Source organism: Sinocyclocheilus anshuiensis, unplaced genomic scaffold (genome assembly GCF_001515605.1).
Source record: "Sinocyclocheilus anshuiensis isolate Anshui unplaced genomic scaffold, SAMN03320099.WGS_v1.1 scaffold683, whole genome shotgun sequence".
In the NCBI taxonomy this organism is placed as follows: Eukaryota; Metazoa; Chordata; class Actinopteri; order Cypriniformes; family Cyprinidae; genus Sinocyclocheilus; species Sinocyclocheilus anshuiensis.
Window position 1 is genome coordinate 275,259 of NW_015548218.1, and position 20,841 is coordinate 296,099.

A 20,841-nucleotide genomic window follows, 5' to 3' on the forward strand; every position below is an offset into this window, starting at 1 on the left:
CCGAATAATACGTTTTAAAGTTCCCCATTGATTTTGGATTGTAACCAATGAAATGTCTCTTTAAACTTTAAAGGAAACATTGATAGTGAACGGCTGGCGATCGCTAGACAGCGAATTCCATATCGACTCGGTCGAGTAGTTGACGATTGGCTACTCGACAAAGGTAAAAACACTGATAAAACTTAATAAATAAGTTTTAAGTAGTATATTTTAAATGTGAAATAAAGCAATAATTTAAACATTTAGTTAAATTAAAGGATGCATTTTAAATAGATAAATGTAGCTTGTAATAACTTATTTAATAATGTACTGATCTGTATTAACTAATTTATGTCATAAATTTTGGTTAAAGGGACTGTAGATGTAAGTTTGAATAAGCTTGTTAAAAAGCATTTTTAATGTAATTTAAACTTTTAAATCATAAAATCAAAATGTCCAAATTAAAATGATAATTGTGTTAATATAATGAATTTACAAATTGTAGCATGTGTAAATGTGAACATTTGTGTACCTTTTTGTCACATTAATACAAAGACAGCCATAATAACTAGATAATATTTAATAATCAAAATAACCAATAATAACCAGTAATTACTAATATAATAATCGATAATATTTAAATAATGTTTAACAAATATTAATTGTCATTTGAGTCCCTTTAAGAAAAATTTACGTGTAGCTAAGAAAATGACAAAACATCCACTGGAAAAAAAAAAAAACTTTGAAGTGCATGTATAATCATTTCATCTTTTAAATTAAATACACAACTGTTTTTCTTGTTGATTTTAATTGAATTATTTTTTAGTCTTCCTTTGTTTCATGACCACCCTGTTTACATTTGCATCCAATCCAACTCATCTTGCTAAAAGGCAGACATGGTTGTTATTGTTATATTTATAGTACATACTCTGATCATTATACTGCACACCTACATAACATTAATATCAGATTAATTTTTTTAAGTGTATAAAGTTATTAAGCTGCCTTCAGATTGACTGTTAGCTGTAAACATCTGCCATGGAAATGTTTTTAACTCCATGACAACAGACAAAAAAAAATTATCTTCTCCCTCTTTTTACTTTAATCAGTAATGATTAGCTTTGCAAAACTTCATTTGGAATTAAACTAGTTGTTGATAATTGGTAGTGTTAAAGAGGCCTTTTAGCAAAGTGCCACAGTTTAAACCTGTTACCACTGTTTTGTTATCTTTTATTTTTCATTATTTGTGTTTCATAAGCATCCCTTCATTACAGCCATGATAAATCGCCAGGCATTTACATTCCCCAGAACCTGAATAATCCGTCTTTTCCTCAGGCGTGATTATTTCCATCACTCTCCCTCACGTATGTTTCTCTTCAGTCTGCACTAATTTCTTTTGTATTGCATTAACTTTGTTCTCCCGCAGGCCGTCAGCTCACAATCTTCAACAGCCAGATGACCATCCAGATCGGGGGCTGGGAAAGAGACCACAGCCGTGCCTTCCAAGGCCAAATGTCTGGTTTCTATTACAACGGTTTGAAGGTTTTTAACATGGCCGTGGAAGGAGACCCCAACATCCGCATCGAAGGCAGCGTGAGGTTGGTTGGGGAGGTGCAGTCGTCCTCCATATCACCACAGTCCAGCGCTACGGTTTCTCGCTCTGAAACCTCTACCTCAGTCATGGAGATCACTACCACAACCACCTCCAACCACAAGATCAAACCGAGCACAGCAAGCGAAGCCCAGCAGGTCAGAAAACTCCACTCGTTCCTTTAGTTGACCTCCACCCTTTCCTTTCCATTTCTTTATTCCACCTGTCCCATCAGTATTTCGCTGGACTTTTTTCTGATTTTTATGGCCCAAAACTACTGAATGTGCTACGGAGTTTCTCCAAAATTGTGGCAATATTTGCAGTCTTTTTTGTATTGTTTTGCAGCAATATTCATTATGTTTTTAGTGTTAATGCCAGTATGAGTACAATTACCTGTAAATACTTTTGTGCATAATTACTGATATTGTGGTCCTGGTGCATCGTATGTAACCTGGGTAAAAGTAGAAAAAACTACCCTGGCACAAAATTGCAGCAGTACTGATATAAGCTCTAAGAATAAGTAATAAAAGCCAGTTGGAACTGCTCACAATCAAAGAGCCAATAACCTAAAGGCAATGCACAAAGTATTACATTTATGCCGCTTTTCCACTGCGTGGTACGACACGGCTCAGTATGGCTCGGTTTGCGTTTCCACTGCAGTTCAGTACCGCTTTAGAGTGGGCGGGATTATTCATTATCAAGGCTGTTTACACTAATAAACTAAAACACGGGCTCTAAAGCACGGGTTCAATACGTTAACCCTGGCACGTTTTTATTACGTTGCTTCAGGTACGTATTGGCCTACACCAAACCCAACCCTAAACCTACCCGATAGTGTTAACAAATGCAAAACTGATAAAAATGCATTTGTTGATGCAACTGTGCCATTTGAACTTCCTTATATGCAGATTTGAACTGTTTTGTCGAACCGTAGTTACATGGGATTCGAACCGGAGCTCCTCACCTCTCAAGTATATCTCCGTACTCCATGAGCTACCGAACAAACCTACCGTCAATGAAAACCCATAGATATGAATGTTCGATGCTAACATTCAAAAGCATCAGTTTTCAAATCTCCCTGCATGTTAAAATTGTTTTGAAGTCATTACATAATATTCTTCAAGTAATTGTGCGAAAATTCCGCTTTATTAATTGAAACTCTGTAAATTGGTGTGAAAAGGAATAAAAGGAGTTTTACTGTCTCTAGTGTTCATTTATTTTGGAAACTGCAGTGATATGTACTTATTGGTACGTATTTCGCGTCTCGCGAAAAAATGTCCCCAGGTACGTTTTTGCCATGAGACCAGGTTGGATATTGCACCATTTATTTTTTCATAAACTTTTCAATTTCAAAGTAGCTTGCTAGTAACCAAATAATGGTTATGTGTAATCTTTGTGTAACATGAAACATGTCTGTTTCAAAAAATGGAAAGTGGATTCAGAAATAAAAATGTGTTTGTTTAATTCCCTTCCAGCAAGTGTAGCACAGTTATTCACACTGATGTTGATAGTCAGGATGTCTGTAATCTGTTATAATAATCTGTTTGTTTATTGTTACACTTTTCACAGCTAAAGAGTCTCAATCTAATGCTTTGTATACCCATTCAATTAAGCTCAGTTTCCCATTTCTCTTTTTTCATTCTGTGTGCAGTTATTCTTGAATTCATCCACTCTTTCCCATACCATCTGTTTTCCAGACTACTGATGACTTGTTGGTGGCATCTGCCGAGTGCCCCAGTGACGATGAGGACATAGACCCGTGCGAACCGAGCTCAGGTGGGTTAGGTTAGTCATCTCATTATTATTACTTTTCTTTCTGACTGTGTTTGTCCTCACTTTCACCTCAACAGTTGTGTTGTTCTTCTACAGCAATGTGTCTGTTCCTGGTATTTTAAATGTTAAAATATACGGTCCCACTTTATATTAGGCGGCCTTAACTACTATGTACTTACATTTAAATTAATCATTTGGTACAATGCACTTATTGTGTACATACATGTTTTTACATTGTACTTATATTTTTTGAAATACCTATATGCAATCACCTCTGTAATTAATTTCTGTAATTACATTTATAATTACACTGTTGACCCATTCCTTACACCTTAACCCACCCTTAAACCTACCCATACCACCAAACCTGTCCCTAACCTTACCCGTATCCCACCACAATAGCATCAAAAGTGTTTTGCAATACAATATGAACACAATAAGTACATTGTACTTATTTTTTGATGTAAGTACATAGTAGTTAAGTCCACCTAATATAAAGTGTGACCAAATATACAAATTTTTACTGCGGTTTTGGTTGTGGTTTTCCCACACAATTGGCCCCACATCGGGAATTTTAACGCAGGTTGATTGAGCGTGTCATTGTAGATTAATTGCACATTGATGCTTGTGTGTAGAAAAAACAACAACAACAACAGTGAATATGGACAGAAGAAGAGTGAAATAAAGAGAAAAGAATACGTAAACTATTATTAATGGACTTGACAGATCAAAAAAATATCAGAAAGGATTTTCATTTATTGTATGAGGATAATAGATAAAAGTCACTAATTAGTATTTATTTATAAATGGCAGTTCAACGGTTTTTGCCGTCCTGGACATAAGGTGAGATCGTCTATAATCAGTGCAATGCTGCCACCACTCTTTCGTGACTCATTTCGTTAGAGATTTTATTCTCAGTGTTGCAAGCAAGCTAGTAAAACATGCGTGACACTAAGACTTATCCTGGACTAAGATGGAATGAAAATACTACATATTTGTCAGGATAGATGGCAGAAATGTGTTCAAAATGTTTGACAACTTACTTGATACCTCATGTGGCTTGTAAATTGTTACATTTTAGCCAATAAATTAACTCTTAAAAACATTTAATTTAGTTAATTCAGTTAAAATAATTATTTTCTGTATTTTTACCATTATCATTTACTATTCATTATTATCAGTGTGCTTATTAGCATGCATATTACTACTATACAGTTACACTTTATTTAAAGGTGTCCGCGTTACAGTGTAATTATACATTTAAGTACTGAGTAATATTTATTAACTACATGTACTTACTGTATGGTTAGGGTTAGGATTAGTGTTTGTCTTAGGGTTACTTGCATGTAATTATGCATAATTAATTGTTATTATAATAGTAAGTACATGTAACATATGTAACAAGGACACCTTAAAATAAAGTGTTACCGCATACTGGCTGTTTATTAGTACTTATGAAGCACATACAGTATTAATGCTTTATTCTGCATGACCATATTCTAGATCCCTTAACCCTACCCAATACTTAAACATACCTTATTACCAGCTACCTAACTTACTATCGATTAGCAGCAGGAGTAGGAGTTTAGGAGTTTATTGAGGGAAAACGCTTAATTAACAGTGTTGCCATTACACTTTGTCTACACTGTCTAAATTTCTACATTAAAAGTTCATTAATGACATTCTTGATCAAAAATCCCCCCTCAAATCACACCCTGATTATAACAAACTTGGTATATGTTATGTCCACCATGAGAGTACCTAAGCAAGATTAGCACTTGAGGAGAGCTGGCATGCATTGGTGTTTTGTCAGTTGCTGACATGTATGTGAGTTTTTCTCTATTTTCTTTGTGTGCTGTGATCTCTGAGCAATGACATGCGGCTTGGGGACTTGGCCTAAGTCCTGTAGGAATGAAATTGAGTTAGCAAAAGTCAACTGCTTATCTCTCCCATGACTCAGTGGCAGCATGAAAATTGATCCATCTATCTTCCAAAAAAAAAAAGAAAAAAAAAGTGCATTCACATCAGTTATCAAACTGAATTTCAAAACCCACACTGTAAACTTATGAGCCAATGTGTTACTGTAAAATATGTAGTATATTATCTATTACATTTACTCATTTAGCAGACGCTTTTTATCTAAAGCGACTTACAAATGAGGGCAATAGAAGCAATCAAAATCAACAAAAGAGCAACAATGTATGTGTTGTGACAAGTCCTGCTTAGTCTTATGCACTGCACATAGCAAGGTAATAAATGAAAAGATAGAGTTAATGTTATTTAAAACATTAGAAGTTGTTATTATTATTTCCATAGTAATTAAAAAGAGCACAAGTAGATAGAATAGAAATAGAAAAGAATAGTGTTAGTGTTACAACTTCTCCCAGTCTAGGGTTGGGAGAGGAGGGAACAGTTAAAAATTTAACCAAAAGGAAAAACAAATAGAGAACATGGAGGATTCCCTTCAATCCTTTGCCCCGGAAATGTGACAACCACTTGTTATAGCAAATAAAAAATGTGTATTTGATTTAAAGAAGGTGGAAACAATTCATCTTCAACAGAGGCCATTAGCCAAAACAACAAACAAAAAAAGTGACTTGCTACAGGGAGGAGAACTAAATGACCTATAGAGGTAAAAGAAAAGAAATAAACAACATAAGCTTCCCTCTACTTCCTTACTAACCAAAAACAGGGATGAACATTTTTCAAAAGAAAAGTATTAGAAGGATACAATAGTTTTTAGCACGGACACAAATTGTAGAAAGAAAGAAAAGGATCATTACCTGATAGCAAAAGGGCTACAACACTGTTTTCACACCAAAGCACACACAAGCTACAATGTGTGCAAACTAATTGCAGTACAAAGAAGACCAACACTCAAAAGTCTACACTTAGTTATCTGGAACACACAAGTCTGGTGTAGGGGAGAAGTGAACCTCCTCAAGCAGTGTTCACTCTGCTCTTTTGTAGCAGCACACTCCTTGCAAGCATCAGGTGTGGCTAATTAACTGCAAGGCAAGCAGAGTGAGGAAGAGAGCGAGAACACACTGGCAAACACAATACTCATACAGAGTAAAATACATACCCAAACACATTTATACACAGGACATAACAGTTACTGTCAAGTTTTTTTTTTGTTTTTTTTTTAATAAATAAAAAGAAAACAAGTAGATAGAATAGCAATAGAATAGAGAGTTCTAGTGTTAGAGGGTCAAGTGTAGAATGGAAGATGCTTTAGACTCAACTGTTTGGTTTGAGTTGGGCAGGTCATTCTACCAGCAGGAAACAGTTAAGGTAAAAGTCCATGAAAGTGATTTTGTGCCTCTTTGGGATGGCACTACAATGCACTGTTCACATGCAGAATGCAAGTTTCTGGAGGGCACATAAGTCTGAAGTAATGAATTTAGATAAAGGGGTGCAGAGCCAGTGTTTTTTTCTTAGGCAGACATCAGTGCCTTGAATTTTATGTGAGCAGGTATTGGTAGCCAGTGCAAATTGGTGTGACATGCTCTTTTCGGCTTGTTAATGACTAATCTTGCAGCCACATTCTGGATTAGCTGCAGAGGTTTGATAGAACTAGTGGCGTAGGCACAATTTTATTTTTGGACAGGCCTGCCATTACCAAAAAGTAGTATACTTCAAATTTATTTTATTAAGTATACTTAATTAAATTCAAGTATATTTTTTAAGTATACTTTATGTAGTAAGTATACAAATATCAGTGTACTAGTAGTATACTTGTAAGTATACTATTTCAATACTCCTTGTGACTAAATTGGCCTAGCTTCATGCGTTCTTTTTTTAAACACTTGAATGTGGGTAAGTTTTATAAATTAAAATTAAAAAATAAAGAAATTAACAAGATTTTGAACAAAAAGCTGAAAAAATACTATTAATTGGATTTCGAATGATAATCAAAACATAGATGAAGTCGATCAACACCCCAAAGCTTGACAATCATTATTACCTCTTCATTGGTCGACATTTTATTCCATAACGTTACACAGTTTTGATGCTGTTTTATGTCTGATGATCGTGTTAGAATACATGTGGAAGCATCTGTTGTTTCGGTTTCTTCTTCTCTTGTGTTTTTTTTTTGGGAAATTCTGTACAGAAGATGTGTACTAGCGCCCCCTACCGTATAACAATGAAAACACAGATTCTCGGAGCACAAGTATAGCTCAAATATATTTAGACTTTTCTAAGTATAAGTCAAGTATACTTAAATGTCATTTTAAGTATATTTCTGAGAAGTACATAAAGCCCATGTCTGAGAAGTACATAAAATTAGACTTAAAGTATACTTTCCTATTTTTTTGTTTAAAAGAAGTATACTAATAGCACACTTGAATAAACTTCTTTTTCGTAAGGGTGGGCAAAAGTAAGCGGGCACTTGTAACTAACGGACTGAGTTGGACTCAATATTCAGGTAATTCCACACTTCTTTTCTTTGATCCTATTGAAAAATAAACCATAGAATGCAGGGGAAGACACACAAAGTAAAACTACCACATCTCCGTCACTGTCACCAACAATTCCATTGTCAACATAGCATAAAATCATTCACAATAGCCCCAATCCCTAAATACTTTTGCAGATTACAGCAACGGTAGTTTAAAAATACTGTGAAATTGTGTAGAAAGAATCTCTCACGCCAGGTCACTAATGCACGTCTGCTCAACTAATACCAATACAAAACACAGACATGATCATGTATCAGTGTCACTTAAGTCATACATCGACATACAAGAGCTACAACCTGTCCACATACAAACCCTGAGTAGCAGTTAAAAGGAAAATTAAATACAGCTTTATTTATTCTGAAACAGAAGTAATTTAAAATGTTATTTGTAGATTTAAATTTTCATTTCATCATTCTACACTAAATGTAGCCTAGCCTATTCAAGGCACTGTATTTCCTCATCATAATACCTCAAATATATTATATATATATATGCTAACTAAAGTGTATAAACATTTTTATTCAGAAAGGTCATGTTTGTGATTTTTTATTTGTTAATTCATAATTTAAATTAATAGAACTACATATTCGGAAACAGGTGCCCAAATGACATTCATAATTGGCCTGATGGTTCTCGGACCGGCTTTACAGAATGAACCAGATCAGCCTGCGCTTGGAACTGAAAGTCTTACCTACTTGTGGGCTGATGGACGGGTTCTCCTCCACGTCAGTGCAAGTTTTTAAAAGTCAGTTTTACAGAATTATGCATTGCTGCTGTTTTAACATTTTAACATTTACTAACATACAACTGCAAATTAAAGGCTAATTGAATACTGTAGGTGAACACGCACAACGCCCCTGGATAGAACTGATTGAAAGACGTGCCAAGAGAGCATTGCAATAGTCCAGCCTGGACAAGACAAGAGCTTGAACAAAGAGTTATGTATGCAAGTTTTAAATGTGCTTCTGATTACAGATAGCCTGGGATTACACAATATTTGTACTTTAAAGACACCCAGTTCGAAGGGAGCATAATTTGCTTTTTGGGTTAAAAGAATTTCTTAATATGAAATTCGAAGAGTATGACAATTAGAGATTAGACTGTACAGAAATTGAAATCTACATGCTAATACACACTATAGGCAATGCTGATGTTGTTAGCATTAATAATTTGAGAATAAAGTATAACAATAATAATAATTTGCATGGTTTGAGGTGATATGAGCTAACTGATCTTTAGATTAAATCACCATTGGTAGCACGATTTATTGTAATGCTTTTTTCCTCAGTTGGTCAGAACAAACGTGGCAGACTTGTTACTTACTTCGTTACTTATATGCGGTGAAAATTCTTATTTGGGTCATACTCCAAGATGTAGGCTTGTGAAGTACAGTAAATATCCACCGGTGCGGTGACTGACTGCCACACATACTCCTCAAAACATTAGATTCATCCGCGCTGGAGACGTGCCGCCGCACAACCCACACAAAGAAGATAATTCCGCAAACAGCTGCAATTGCAGGTTTTCAAACAGAGATGGCGACAGAGGCAAAACCGACTGCAGCTTTAACAAAGCAGTAAGTGTATTTGACTTCATGTGTTGCTGTGCAGACCAAAGACCAGTCTGCACTTTTCCTGTAATATTATTGTTATATTGTGCCATGTTTATCAAAACTTTCCATTAGGCGTCCAGTGTACAATATGATGTAAAATGCAATGAATAATTAACAATAACTAATTATGTTATTAAATCACATTTTAAATATATTTATTGTGCAATATATCATTTCAGAAATAAAAAATTGCCCCAATAATAACTTATTCCTGAATATGTCATCTGACTTGCCGTGTAGCCACAGCTTTGTCGACAATGCAAAGAAAAAAAGAGAAAAGCTGGTGCAGAAAACTGCATTAAAAAGCCTGCAACTTATTGTACAAATATGACTGACCTTTTAATCCCAACAACACCTTCATCTGCTTCAACTTTGTCAGGTGCTCTTCAGGAGATGAAGGTAGGTCAGAAGATGACATTGCGCCTGCTGTGACATTTGCCAGAGGATGAGGCAGGGCAGCATCTCTAGTCAAACACAGCTTGGGCAAAAGGGGAAAAAAAAATCTGAAGGTGATTCAGAGCATGTGAGTCATGAAGATGAAGCCTCTACAGTGTCAGTCATATTTTGTATGTCCTCATTCAGGTGAACATTTTCCAACACCATCCTTTTCAAACCTCTTTAAACACTGACATCGACAAGGCCTTTTATTGAATAGAACATTGCTTTCTTTCTGTGAGAAAACAAACTCCCTCTTTTGCACTGTGTCTGGGATTTTTTTTATGGTAAATTTATGGCAATTTTAATTGTTAGAAGAAATGGAAGCACAAACAAGTTTTGGAAACAAGGAAAATGAGAAAAGCAGTTTGTGTTGATGCCAACCTTCTATTGTCAATTCTGGAATAGCAGGACAGCCAAATGCCAGCTCTCAGAGATCAGATCAAAAGACTACTCATTATTAATATTGCTGGGAAGTGAGGGCTTAGTTACAGAGGGTACTCGACTCTGAGGCTGCATATGTACTTGAAGAGACCACAACAGACTGCCAGACCTTCCTGGATTTTTATTTATTTTTTTGCTGTTAAACAAATTTTGAAATATTGGAACATTTGAGGCATTGGAAATGGCAGGGGTTTGCTTGTCTTTTTCCAAAACTGCTGGTTAGTATGATAATTGATGTTATCCGCAGCATCATTCATGAATCCTTATTGCCTAGTTATGTAAAACAGGCTAAAATATACTCAATTCACATACATTTTACACAAGATATGCAAGACATAACTTCTAAGGCTCAGTGCCCTGTCATATTGCAATATGTGACTGAAACTGTCCAAGAGAGATTAGTAGATCATGATTTATCATCTGGGCAGTATTTTTCTTTCATGCAAACATACTAATATTAGACAAGGATAAGTGCATCGGCAAACAATAGGGCAGCGAATATACAAAGGAGCTACAAAGGATTGTCTTCTTTACTCACATCCCTATTAATGTCTGGTGTAACTACATAATAACTAAAACCACTCTGAAAAACAAATAGTAAATTTGGTTGTTAGTTCAAACAAATAACTATTTAAATGTTCATTTGAAAAAAATCTGTTTTATTTATATCGTAGCCAGTGCAGTGAGCCACAAGAATCCTGAAATTCCCAATAAAGTTTAGTCTGTCAATCCAGCACGTTCTCACTCCCAACTCGTCACATATTGACGCTTAGTCAGGACTCCTTGGTGTCACTTTTTGACGCTCAAGGTACCCCTTTACCCATTTTTCGACGTATCCTTTTGGCGTCACTTTTTGACATGCAGGGTACTCCATTGTTTTCAGTTGTTTGTCTTAATTTAATGGTTTGCATGCATTTGTAAAAATTAAAATAATTTTATATAAATTTATACTTTAATTGGAGCACCTAACCCCACCCCTACCCTAAACCTACCCACGGCCGCTCCGTTAATGCACTCACATCTCATTCAAAAAGATACTTCCATAGCATGAAGCAATCGCTGATGAGACACACAAGAGCCAATGACATTTCACAACTAAGGCTGATGAAAGGCTTCTTCTGGCAGCATTTTTTGAATTTGCGCACAAAGTCAGACTGCACAAAGGATCTGAGCTTTATCGCGGACGGAGACGTCTATTCCTCTCACAAATCAATCGTTTTGCCTCGGAAGACTTGGAATATAAATACTTTTTGAATAAATTGTGACTGTAGTTGTATCTGCCTGTTATATATTGTGTTTTATTGGCAAATGGTAGGTTTAGGGGCAGGGGTTGGGTTGGGTTGCTTGCTTGTAAATGTATAAATAGTGTAATATAAATAAAACTGTTGTGATTGTTCACATTGAAAAATCACACCCCAACATATATGCAATAATGGCAATATTATTACCCAATATATAATTTAATCATGACGATAAAATTCCCAGTGCCTTTCGCGTCGGCATATATTCTATTTAAAGCAATGGAGGAACCTGCACGTTGAAAAATTACGCGAGGGGTACCCTGTGCATCAAAACGTGACGCCAAAGGGTCCTGACCAAGCATCAATACATGACGACTTGGGAGTGAGAATGTGTTTGGCCTGTACGACACTTGTTGGACTCTATGTGGAAAGCCACTCACACCAAAACAATGTACTACTCAATACAGCACAGACAGTCAGCCGCTTAGTAGAGACATTGTTAAACAGTTCAGATGTTTGAAATATTATAAATCCAGAAGATTCTGTCAAACAATGTCAAGTCAATTCAAGTCACCATTATTTATATAGCGCTTTTTACAATGCAAATTGTGTCAAAGCAGCTTTACAGTATTAAATGGGGAAATGGTGTCGAAATAATGTGTCTTTCTCTGGCCAGACAAACCCAGTTTAAATCTAGGCTGCAGCAGAGTCAGATTGTGCAGAGGACTCATCTGGTTCCCGTGGTCTTGTCCCAATGGCCGTCTAGGAGACAAGGTCTTCGGAGGGGATCAGTCTCTGGGGCACATGTAGATGTCCTGGTCTCCACTGACATTTCAGGGCAGTTGAGGTCATCTCTAGGTGCTGATCCACCATCTGGACTGGATACGGACTGGATCTGGTGGCTACGGTGACCTTGGAATAAGAATGAAACAGACTAATATTAGCGTAGATGCCATTCTTCTAATGATGTAACAAGTACATCGGGTGTTATGGGAAGTGTTCCTGGTTCCGGTTGACCTAATTAATGCAGCCTAACAATCCTTTAACGGATTTGAATTATAGAAATGCGTTAGTGTATTATGTGTAAGCCAGGTTAAAGAGATTGGTCTTTAATCTAGATTTAAACTGACAGAGTGTTTCTGCCTCCCGAACAGTGTTGGGTAGATTGTTCCAGAGTTTGGGCACTAAATAGGAAAAGGATCTTCCTCCTGCAGTTGATTTTGATATTATAGATATTATCAAATGGCCAGAGTTTTGAGATCGTTGCGGACGTGAAGGACTATAATGCAATAAGAGCTCACTCATGTACTGAGGAGCTAAACCATTCGGGGCTTTATAAGTAATTAGCAAGATTTTAAAATGTATATGATGTTTAATGGGGAGCCAGTGCAGTGCAGTGTTTCTAATATGGTTCTAGTAAGAACTCTAGCTGCTGCATTTTGAACCATTTTGAATGTGTTTATTAATCGTGCAGAGCAACCACCCAATAAAGCATTGCAATAATCTAACCTTGAGGTCATGAACGCATGAATGAACGTTTCTGCATTTGACATTGAGAGCATAGGTCTTAATTTAGATATTTTTAAGATGGAAAAATGCAGTTTTACAAATGCTAGAAACATGTTTTTCAAAGGAACGATTGCTATCTAATAGCACGCCTAGGTTCCTAACTGATGACGAAGAATTGACAGAGCAGCCATCAAATATTAGACAGTGTTTTAGGTCATTACATGTGGAGGTTTTTGGTCCGATAATTAACACCTCTGTTTTTTCAGAATTTAGCAAATGGGTAGGTAATAAAATGGGTAGGTTTTAGGCTTGGGCGTAGGTTAAAGGCACAATATGTAAGATTTTTTTGATTAAAATATCCCAAAACCACTAGAACAGTCATATATTTTGCTGACTTGTGTACTTACATTATCCCAAATGTTCTGAAGAATGTTTAAATCCAGAGAAATAAGCAATTTTAACTAGTGTAACAGAGCGTGTCCATAGTGTCATTGCGTCGCCTGCCAATGACGTCATAACCCCTCGATTTTTCCTTTTTTATTTTGTTGAAAGCATGGAAACCCCAAAGACACTTTAATATGTTATGCATTTTATTAGACAGGTGACAAACGCACAGAGTAGCATTATAATGGAACTTTCAATACACTCAAATGTATCTAGTATAAAACAGAGCTGTTTTACCCCACATACGCATGCGGTCGACTGTGGCATCATAAAAGCTCTGCTGCTTTCGAGCCGTGTATCGCGCGTGTCCTTCATTAGCAATCACTCCAGCGGCCTCGTTTCACTTCCATGACTTTTAGCCCCACCCTGCTTAATACTACAGTGACCTTAATAAGTCTTTAATACATTAGCTCATCAATTAACATGATTTCTGCCCGAGTCCCGTCGGATTGCATCAGCTGTGGGGATGAAGACAACAACTCCCATGATTTCACACTCAGTCACGGCGTCATCAAACTACGCCTTTGTTTCTTGTTTTTTTTTTTTTTTATATGCGCCCTCTAGCGACGTAAACTTACATATTGTGCCTTTAAGGAGTGTAAAAATCTAAATCACTTATTGATAAAATTATAAAAATGCATCGATACGAATATCTTGATATAAAATATATGTAAATATTTTACGTTTTTTAGCTAAAAATATGTAGCAATTTGTTTGTTTTAAATGTTGAAATACGTCTAAATTGTACGTTGTAGCATCAATAAAAGCGTACAAAAATTAACATTTTGTGTTTGTAAATGTTATGTATTAATACCTACATATAAACAATGTGACCAGGCTGGGCCTGACCCAATCGCAATTCTTTATATATGCATATATTTTATATTCTCTCTGTATATATTGTATCATTAACTGGGGCCCATTTCAGAAAGGAGGTTAAGTGAAAACTCTGAGTATGTTAACCCTGAAATGAGGGAAACTCTGGGTTTTCCGTTTCAGAATGGGAGGTTTGTCAAACCCGAGAAAGCAGGGTAAGTCAAGCCCGTTTCTGAAAGAGAGGTAACTTATACTCGGAGTCAGTTACCGTGGTAACTTACTTTATGAACCTAACCTGATCGGGAGCAGGTTTTCTTCGGTAAACCCAGAGTTTCTTATGGTCTCCTCCCCCTTTTTAAAGCGTAAGCGATGTTTAAATACCTCATTCATTCATTCACGCTGCAAAAATGCTTTTCTCACTGAGTATTTCTGTCTTATTTCAAGTTCAAATATCTAAAAATTCTTAAATCATGATGCATTTTCTATGTAAGAAAAATGATATAGCCTAAGTTTATTCTTGTTTCCTGGGGGGAAACAAGTGCATTTACACCATGGGGTAAGAAAAATCATCTTAATGCAAACGTAAACAAGATTACTTTTTGTTTCCCCAACCTCCCCCCGTCAAACACCAGACAAAAATGGCATGTCCTTTTATACTGTAGATGAGGAGGCTGTATTAATTTGTTAATTTGTTGCATTTTTTTTGTGCCATATCCACATGCATATTTATTTGGTAGTTTTCTATATCGGGGATGCAGAGCACATTAGTAAGGCCGCTGTATGCAGAGTGGTAACCATGGTGTGCCTCGCTGACGTTCACTTGATAACATCTTGCGGTGACCTCTGGAAGTAACCCAATAATTAGAATTTCCTTTAGAATTTCCAGTGTGGTTGGATGCATAGATGACGCGCATATTCCCATCATCGCACCTTCCGAAAATGAAACATGGAATGGAAGGATGCCATATGGAAGTGAAGTCCGAGATATATGCTGTAACCACCACCACAGCTGTTACATAAACGCAGATTTTGCACAATTTATTTGGTCATCTTTATTTCTTACAAATACAAAAGCAAGAGTTATTCTTTTTTTACTGTTGGATTTTAGTATTTCTCCAATACTTGGTATTATGGCCATCTTCTCTTCATCTGTTCTTCATTATTTTGCGAGCCTTCTTGCTGTTGACTGAGTAGAAGTCAAATGTTCATTTCATTACTCTAATTAAGAAATGTAACAGGTTGGATTAAAGAATCTTTAATTATGTGAAAAGATTAGACTACGTGAAAAGATTAGAGTACGTGAAAAAAGCTGCTGCACATTGAAATAGCCACTGAATTAAATTTATTTAATATATCAAATGTTTGTAAAGTCATGTAGCCTACACCCATGAACATTTTATGCTTAAAGCTTAACCTGATTGAAATGTTTTTATACTTCATTTTTAGCTGCTGTCACATTCTTCTTCTTCTTTTTTTTTTTTTTTCCCCAGGGGTTTTTTGCCCATGGGATACCATGAAAATTAATATTAGTTCAATAACCTACCGTTCTGCCAGTTTTCACCTCTGTTATTATAACAGTGATTAAGAATTAAATTTATGCGTTGACTCAAAAGTATGCGGACGTCTTTTTGTCGGTGCTGTTGCCATGGTGAATCATAATTTCGGAGCTCCATTGATCATGACTTCTCATAGTCGTGGTGCACGCGCTAAACTCAGAGTCAAACTAACGCAATTCAGCTGTTCTGAAACCGAAAACTCAGAGTTTCCCATCTCAGGGTAAGTCAACTCAGAGTTCAAGTTTCAACTCCGAGTTGGTTGAACCTCCTTATTGAAACGGGCCCCTGTTCATTTTGTATCTAAACTTTGTATTATCTCTTTCAGCAAAATAATATATATACAAAACATGAAAAATATTTTAAAGGTCTAGTCATTATCTTAATCACTTGGTGCCCCCTTATTGGCTGGTGCCCCAGGGCACTCGCCCAATCCCGTCTATGTATAATCCGGCCCTGACGATATGATACATGAATGAATAAGCACAGTGCAATCACCAATCAAACAGCCGTGTTGCGCATCTCAGTCTCTCAAAAACCAAACTCTCTCTCTCTCAAGAGTAGGGTAATAATCAACTTGGATACAGATACATTTTCTGCTAGGCCTACACGTTTGCTTCTTTATATTTTGCTGGTTTGCGTGGCACATGCACATTTGTTTAGTGAAGTAAAAAAAAAAGACTTGCTTAAAGAGTTCCGTGTAATGAAAATGTGCGCCTTGAGTCGTGTTCACTAAATGTTTGTCATGAAATCTCTCTGCTTGTATGATAAATTAATTTTTTTAGAAATTATTAATTTTATATTTTAGTACACTGAATAGGGCAAATAGTTGAAACACAAATATTTTTCCATACTCTGTTCTCTTTTTTTCCATACTATTCCAGACCTGCAAATTACTTAAGTGAAATACTTTTTTAAACTGCAGGAACCGGTGAGCCAAAGGAAAGCATGTTGTTTTACATAAACCTCTAAAATTACAACACAGTAGGCCTAACAAGTGTGTGCAGTGAGTGTAAGCTCTATGAATGAAATACGCGCAAATAAAATAGCAGTGTTGCACTTGCGTTTTTCCATGCATTTCCTGGAAATTACTTCAATAAATTTCCATATTTCTAAACTGGGTAGGAACCCTTACTGTTTTAATTAGAATATATTTAAATATTTATTTATCGGATCATGGAAGGTCCCCAAGCTGGGACTCGAACTCACGTTCCCCGAAGCACAACCGCACTGCATCTCCAAACACTGCCTATACAACGTTATCGGCTCCGACTGTAAGAAGATATTAAATACATGTTATAATCATAAAAAAAATATTATTTTAGTTAAACAGCATATTTGCTCAGTCATAACTAAGAAAAAATAAAAGAAAGGCTATAAAACCATAGTCATAACAGTAACTGTACGAAGTTCCGCCTACTTCCGGTTTTATCCGAATACAGATATGAATAATTTTGTGATTGTTACAGATACAAATACAGATACAAATACTGGCTTCGCTGCACACCTTTATGCACCATATAAGTCCAGTTTAGAAAAACAAAAAAAAAAAAAATTTGAGCTTCTCTGACCTGTTCAATGGCTGTGGGAACCAGGGTTATCAGAAAAGAGAACTTAACAGTGATGGGATGTAAACCACCATCTTTCATCTCTGCAAAAAACAAAATAAATAAATAAAAAACCCTGCCACTGCAGGAGAAGTTGATACTCGAATAAACTCCTGTTGTAAAGCCTCTTCCACATACTCTAGCAAGACAGTGGCACAAGATGGTAACTCACTAGGTGATATATGAACTGAGCTGAAATGGAGCGATTTTCTATGAGTTTGTGGATATGCTCGGCCCTGGCAGCTTTAGCTGGACATACTGTTTTTCCATGCAATTCTAAAGACTACAAGTTTTTTTCTTGAGAGAATGGGTATTACTGTTGTACCATGGCGCAGTACGTTTTTCTCTAACCTTTTTCAATTTGATGGGCTAATGCATCATTTATATTATCAACGTGAATATTAAAATCTCTGACAATTAGCGCTTTATCAACAGTAACCAATAGGTCTGAGAGGAAATCTGCTAATTCTTTTAGGAAATCTGTATACGGCCCTGGCGGTCTATACACAGTAGCCAGAAAAGTAGGGGGAAAAAATATTAACAATAGTAAATTATGTTTATTTGAAAGTGTAACAATGCAAACAGGTTTTCTGTAAGGGGTAGGTTTAGGGTTAGGGGATAGAAAATATTGTTTGGTGAGTATAAAAGTAATAGAAGTCCATGGAAAGTCCCCACAATTCACAGAAACAAACATCTGTGTGTGTGTGTGTGTGTGTGTGTGTGTGTCAATACTTGGATCAATATGATAAAGTGTAATTTGTGTGGGAAAGCTGGAAGTATCTCGCGTATACTTAGAAAACAGTATTCCAAATTGTCCCAGTTGGTGAATTTTAGTGAAACATGTTTGATGGACTGACCTTTGGTGTTTTTGTTTCTTCAGCTAACCCTACAGGCCCCGGGGTGAAGAGCTATCCTGGTCAGTCAGAGGTTTTCCGTGAGTCCAGCAGTACCATAGGCATGGTGGTTGGCATCGTCATTGCTGCCGCACTTTGCATCCTCATTCTTCTCTACGCCATGTACAAATACCGCAACCGCGACGAAGGATCGTACCACGTGGATGAGAGCCGCAACAACATTTGCAATTCAGCCCAGTCAAATGGAACAGCTGTAAAGGAGAAACCAATGGATGGCACCAGTGGTGTCAGCAAGAGCAAGAAAAACAAAACCAAGGAGTATTATGTGTGATACTATTATTCCTGGTCCTTACATCATCATTCTCATCCACAGTTCCCATAAAAGTCAAATATAAGACCTACTCATGTAAGATAACAACGACTGAGAGATTATGGAAAAGCATTTAGTCATCATATATTAAACAATATACAGTGGAAATCTTCGATATTTAATTCATGCACATTGGAATGGATAACAGAACTGATGGAAAGATTACCTAATCCACCCAGACTCTTGTACTTTCTTGTGTAACAAATGCAAGAAGAAGGGAATGAAGAGTGAGTAATGGACTATTACAAAACGTCTTTCTGTTTTTTGTTTTGTTTTCCTGAAGCATCACTGAATAATGAGAGAATAAGGAAGGACAGAACAAGTCTCAGACTTGATAAGTATTATAGAGCTAATATAAATTTGACAGCTGATGGTAAAGGGGAAAAGAAGATTATGGCATTATCTTTGGCAAACAAATGGAAAACAGTTGCGGATATCTCAGTGATAATGGATTCAATGTCTTATTTAATATGTTTCTATACAGTAAAACTACAACTGTGTGCTTTTTGGACTGTCACAAATTTGTGTTTTATGACCTGTTGCATTGAGGATGCAAACTTTATCTACTTGTTGTCAGAAAAGACCACAAAAGAATCTTACGTATATTATAGCATTTATAGATATCAACAATGCAATCTTTTATTTGCAATGTGTTTTTTCATCATGTTACCTGCAAATTGTTTTCTGCAAATGAATGTTCAAACAGTTTGTAATATATGTGTGCACATACACATTTAGAGTCCATGTTTTAGAAGGTACTCTGAAAGACACACAAAACAATGAAGCCAGAGCCTTCCAAAAACATATCACTTCCAATAAACTGACAAAATTACCATGAGATGTATCTCAGCCTGCAGTGAGAGATGAGATGAATCCATGTTTATTTGTGCTTACACACCCTCAAAATGTAATCATAAATCAGATTCATTTATTAATTTCTGTCTTGAGAGTATGTGTCTGTGTGTCTCCCTCATTTCCTACTTTTAGAGCAAGAGACAGGAGAACTGATTTTGAGCTAAACAACAGAACCGATAAAATTCATGTGACTTATTTTTTAGATGTGTATTACTTTTTTATACAGTATTTTGTTTCTGAGACGTCCAAATTATATGTATTAAAATAGTTTTGAAACATTAATCAGGCAAATAAAATATTACCCAGAATGAATTATTTTCTCTAAAATAATTTATGAATATGTGCTGTCTTACATAAATGCATAAATAAAGATTTTGCATTTATCTATGTAGTTGGTTAATTAGGTAGTGTGTTACATACCTACAATACCACAATATTTTATATAATACCACTATGATTCTTATATAGAATATGCAAATCTTGTGAAATGAAATGTCGTTTAAGGTCCAGCAGAGGGTTGTACTCTGTGCTCAGTGCTTTCAGGATTGTTGAGTGTCGTCTGAGCGACGCTGGCGTGGTGTTGTGTCTCGGCTGTCTCTGGCTGCGTTGTCTTCACAGTTTGACAGTCAGTGGCAGCATCCTCTCAGCTGCTTCAGATGGCTGATTTACTGGTGCCTGTATGTAGAGCTTTCCATCAGCCATGGAGCAGGTCAGCGCCTCAGGATTCACTCCTTGAGGCAGAGCAAACACCCGTCTGAACTCTTGGCTTCTGTAAGAGTACGAGCCCGTCCCATCCTCCTGCTTCTTCTCACTGTTTCCGCTGACATGCAGCTTCCTGCGCACCTGTCTGACTGACAGTTCTTCTGGGGAAAAGTCTTTAGTGTCCAGCGTCAAAGCAAAGCCACTTCCCTCTTTCTCCATTGTGCAGGCGACTGGGTAGATCTCCTGCGAGGGAGGCATCTGCTGGATCTCCTCAAAGATCTGGTGCTGAAGTTTCTCCAGCTGCTCCAGGCTGCTCTTCAGCTCCTGCAGTTCCTCTCCGTGTCTGTAAAGAGATGTGATCTCCGGCCAGAGGCTGCGCACTGGCCAGTCCATTCCCATGAATGAGCTGAGGGAAGGCTGGAATCCATGCAGGCTCAACATTTTCAGTGGCTTTTGTGGTCTAGTTTTGCTCCTCAGTCGAGTTGTCTCTCTGGTGGAGTCGTAAGGCTTTTAGATTTGACTCCAGTTCTGTGAGTCTCTTAGCTTTATACTGAGTGTTCAGCAGCACCAGCAAGTTCATGAACTTTCCAGGT

The 20,841-nt window shown here is 36.7% G+C and overlaps 2 protein-coding genes across 3 annotated transcripts in view; one reads left to right on the forward strand and one right to left on the reverse strand.

Moving 5' to 3' along the window:
- The window catches only part of LOC107654084 (neurexin-1a-like), a 192,097-nt gene extending 172,318 nt beyond the window's left edge, over positions 1 to 19,779 (forward strand). Inside the window, exons 16-19 of one of the 2 annotated variants that reach the window (XM_016441008.1) lie at positions 74 to 163; positions 1,406 to 1,728; positions 3,268 to 3,346; positions 18,348 to 19,779. In XM_016441008.1, coding sequence (XP_016296494.1) covers positions 74 to 163; positions 1,406 to 1,728; positions 3,268 to 3,346; positions 18,348 to 18,652 — 797 coding nt within the window. In that variant the 3' untranslated portion in view covers positions 18,653 to 19,779. Of the gene's footprint in view, positions 1 to 73; positions 164 to 1,405; positions 1,729 to 3,267; positions 3,356 to 18,347 lie in introns of both variants that reach the window. The other variant, XM_016441009.1, reaches the window with a different exon arrangement.
- Positions 19,780 to 20,119: 340 nt separating this feature from the next.
- On the reverse strand, positions 20,120 to 20,841 carry LOC107654082 (heat shock protein 30-like). The gene has a single exon (XM_016441006.1). It carries the CDS (start codon positions 20,687 to 20,689, stop codon positions 20,159 to 20,161), a length of 531 nt encoding a protein of 176 aa, XP_016296492.1. The 5' UTR covers positions 20,690 to 20,841; the 3' UTR covers positions 20,120 to 20,158.

Excerpts from the sequence above, each read along its gene's own strand:
- LOC107654082 (XM_016441006.1), bottom strand. The coding sequence starts at position 20,689 with ATGTTGAGCCTGCATGGATTCCAGCCTTCCCTCAGCTCATTCATGGGA.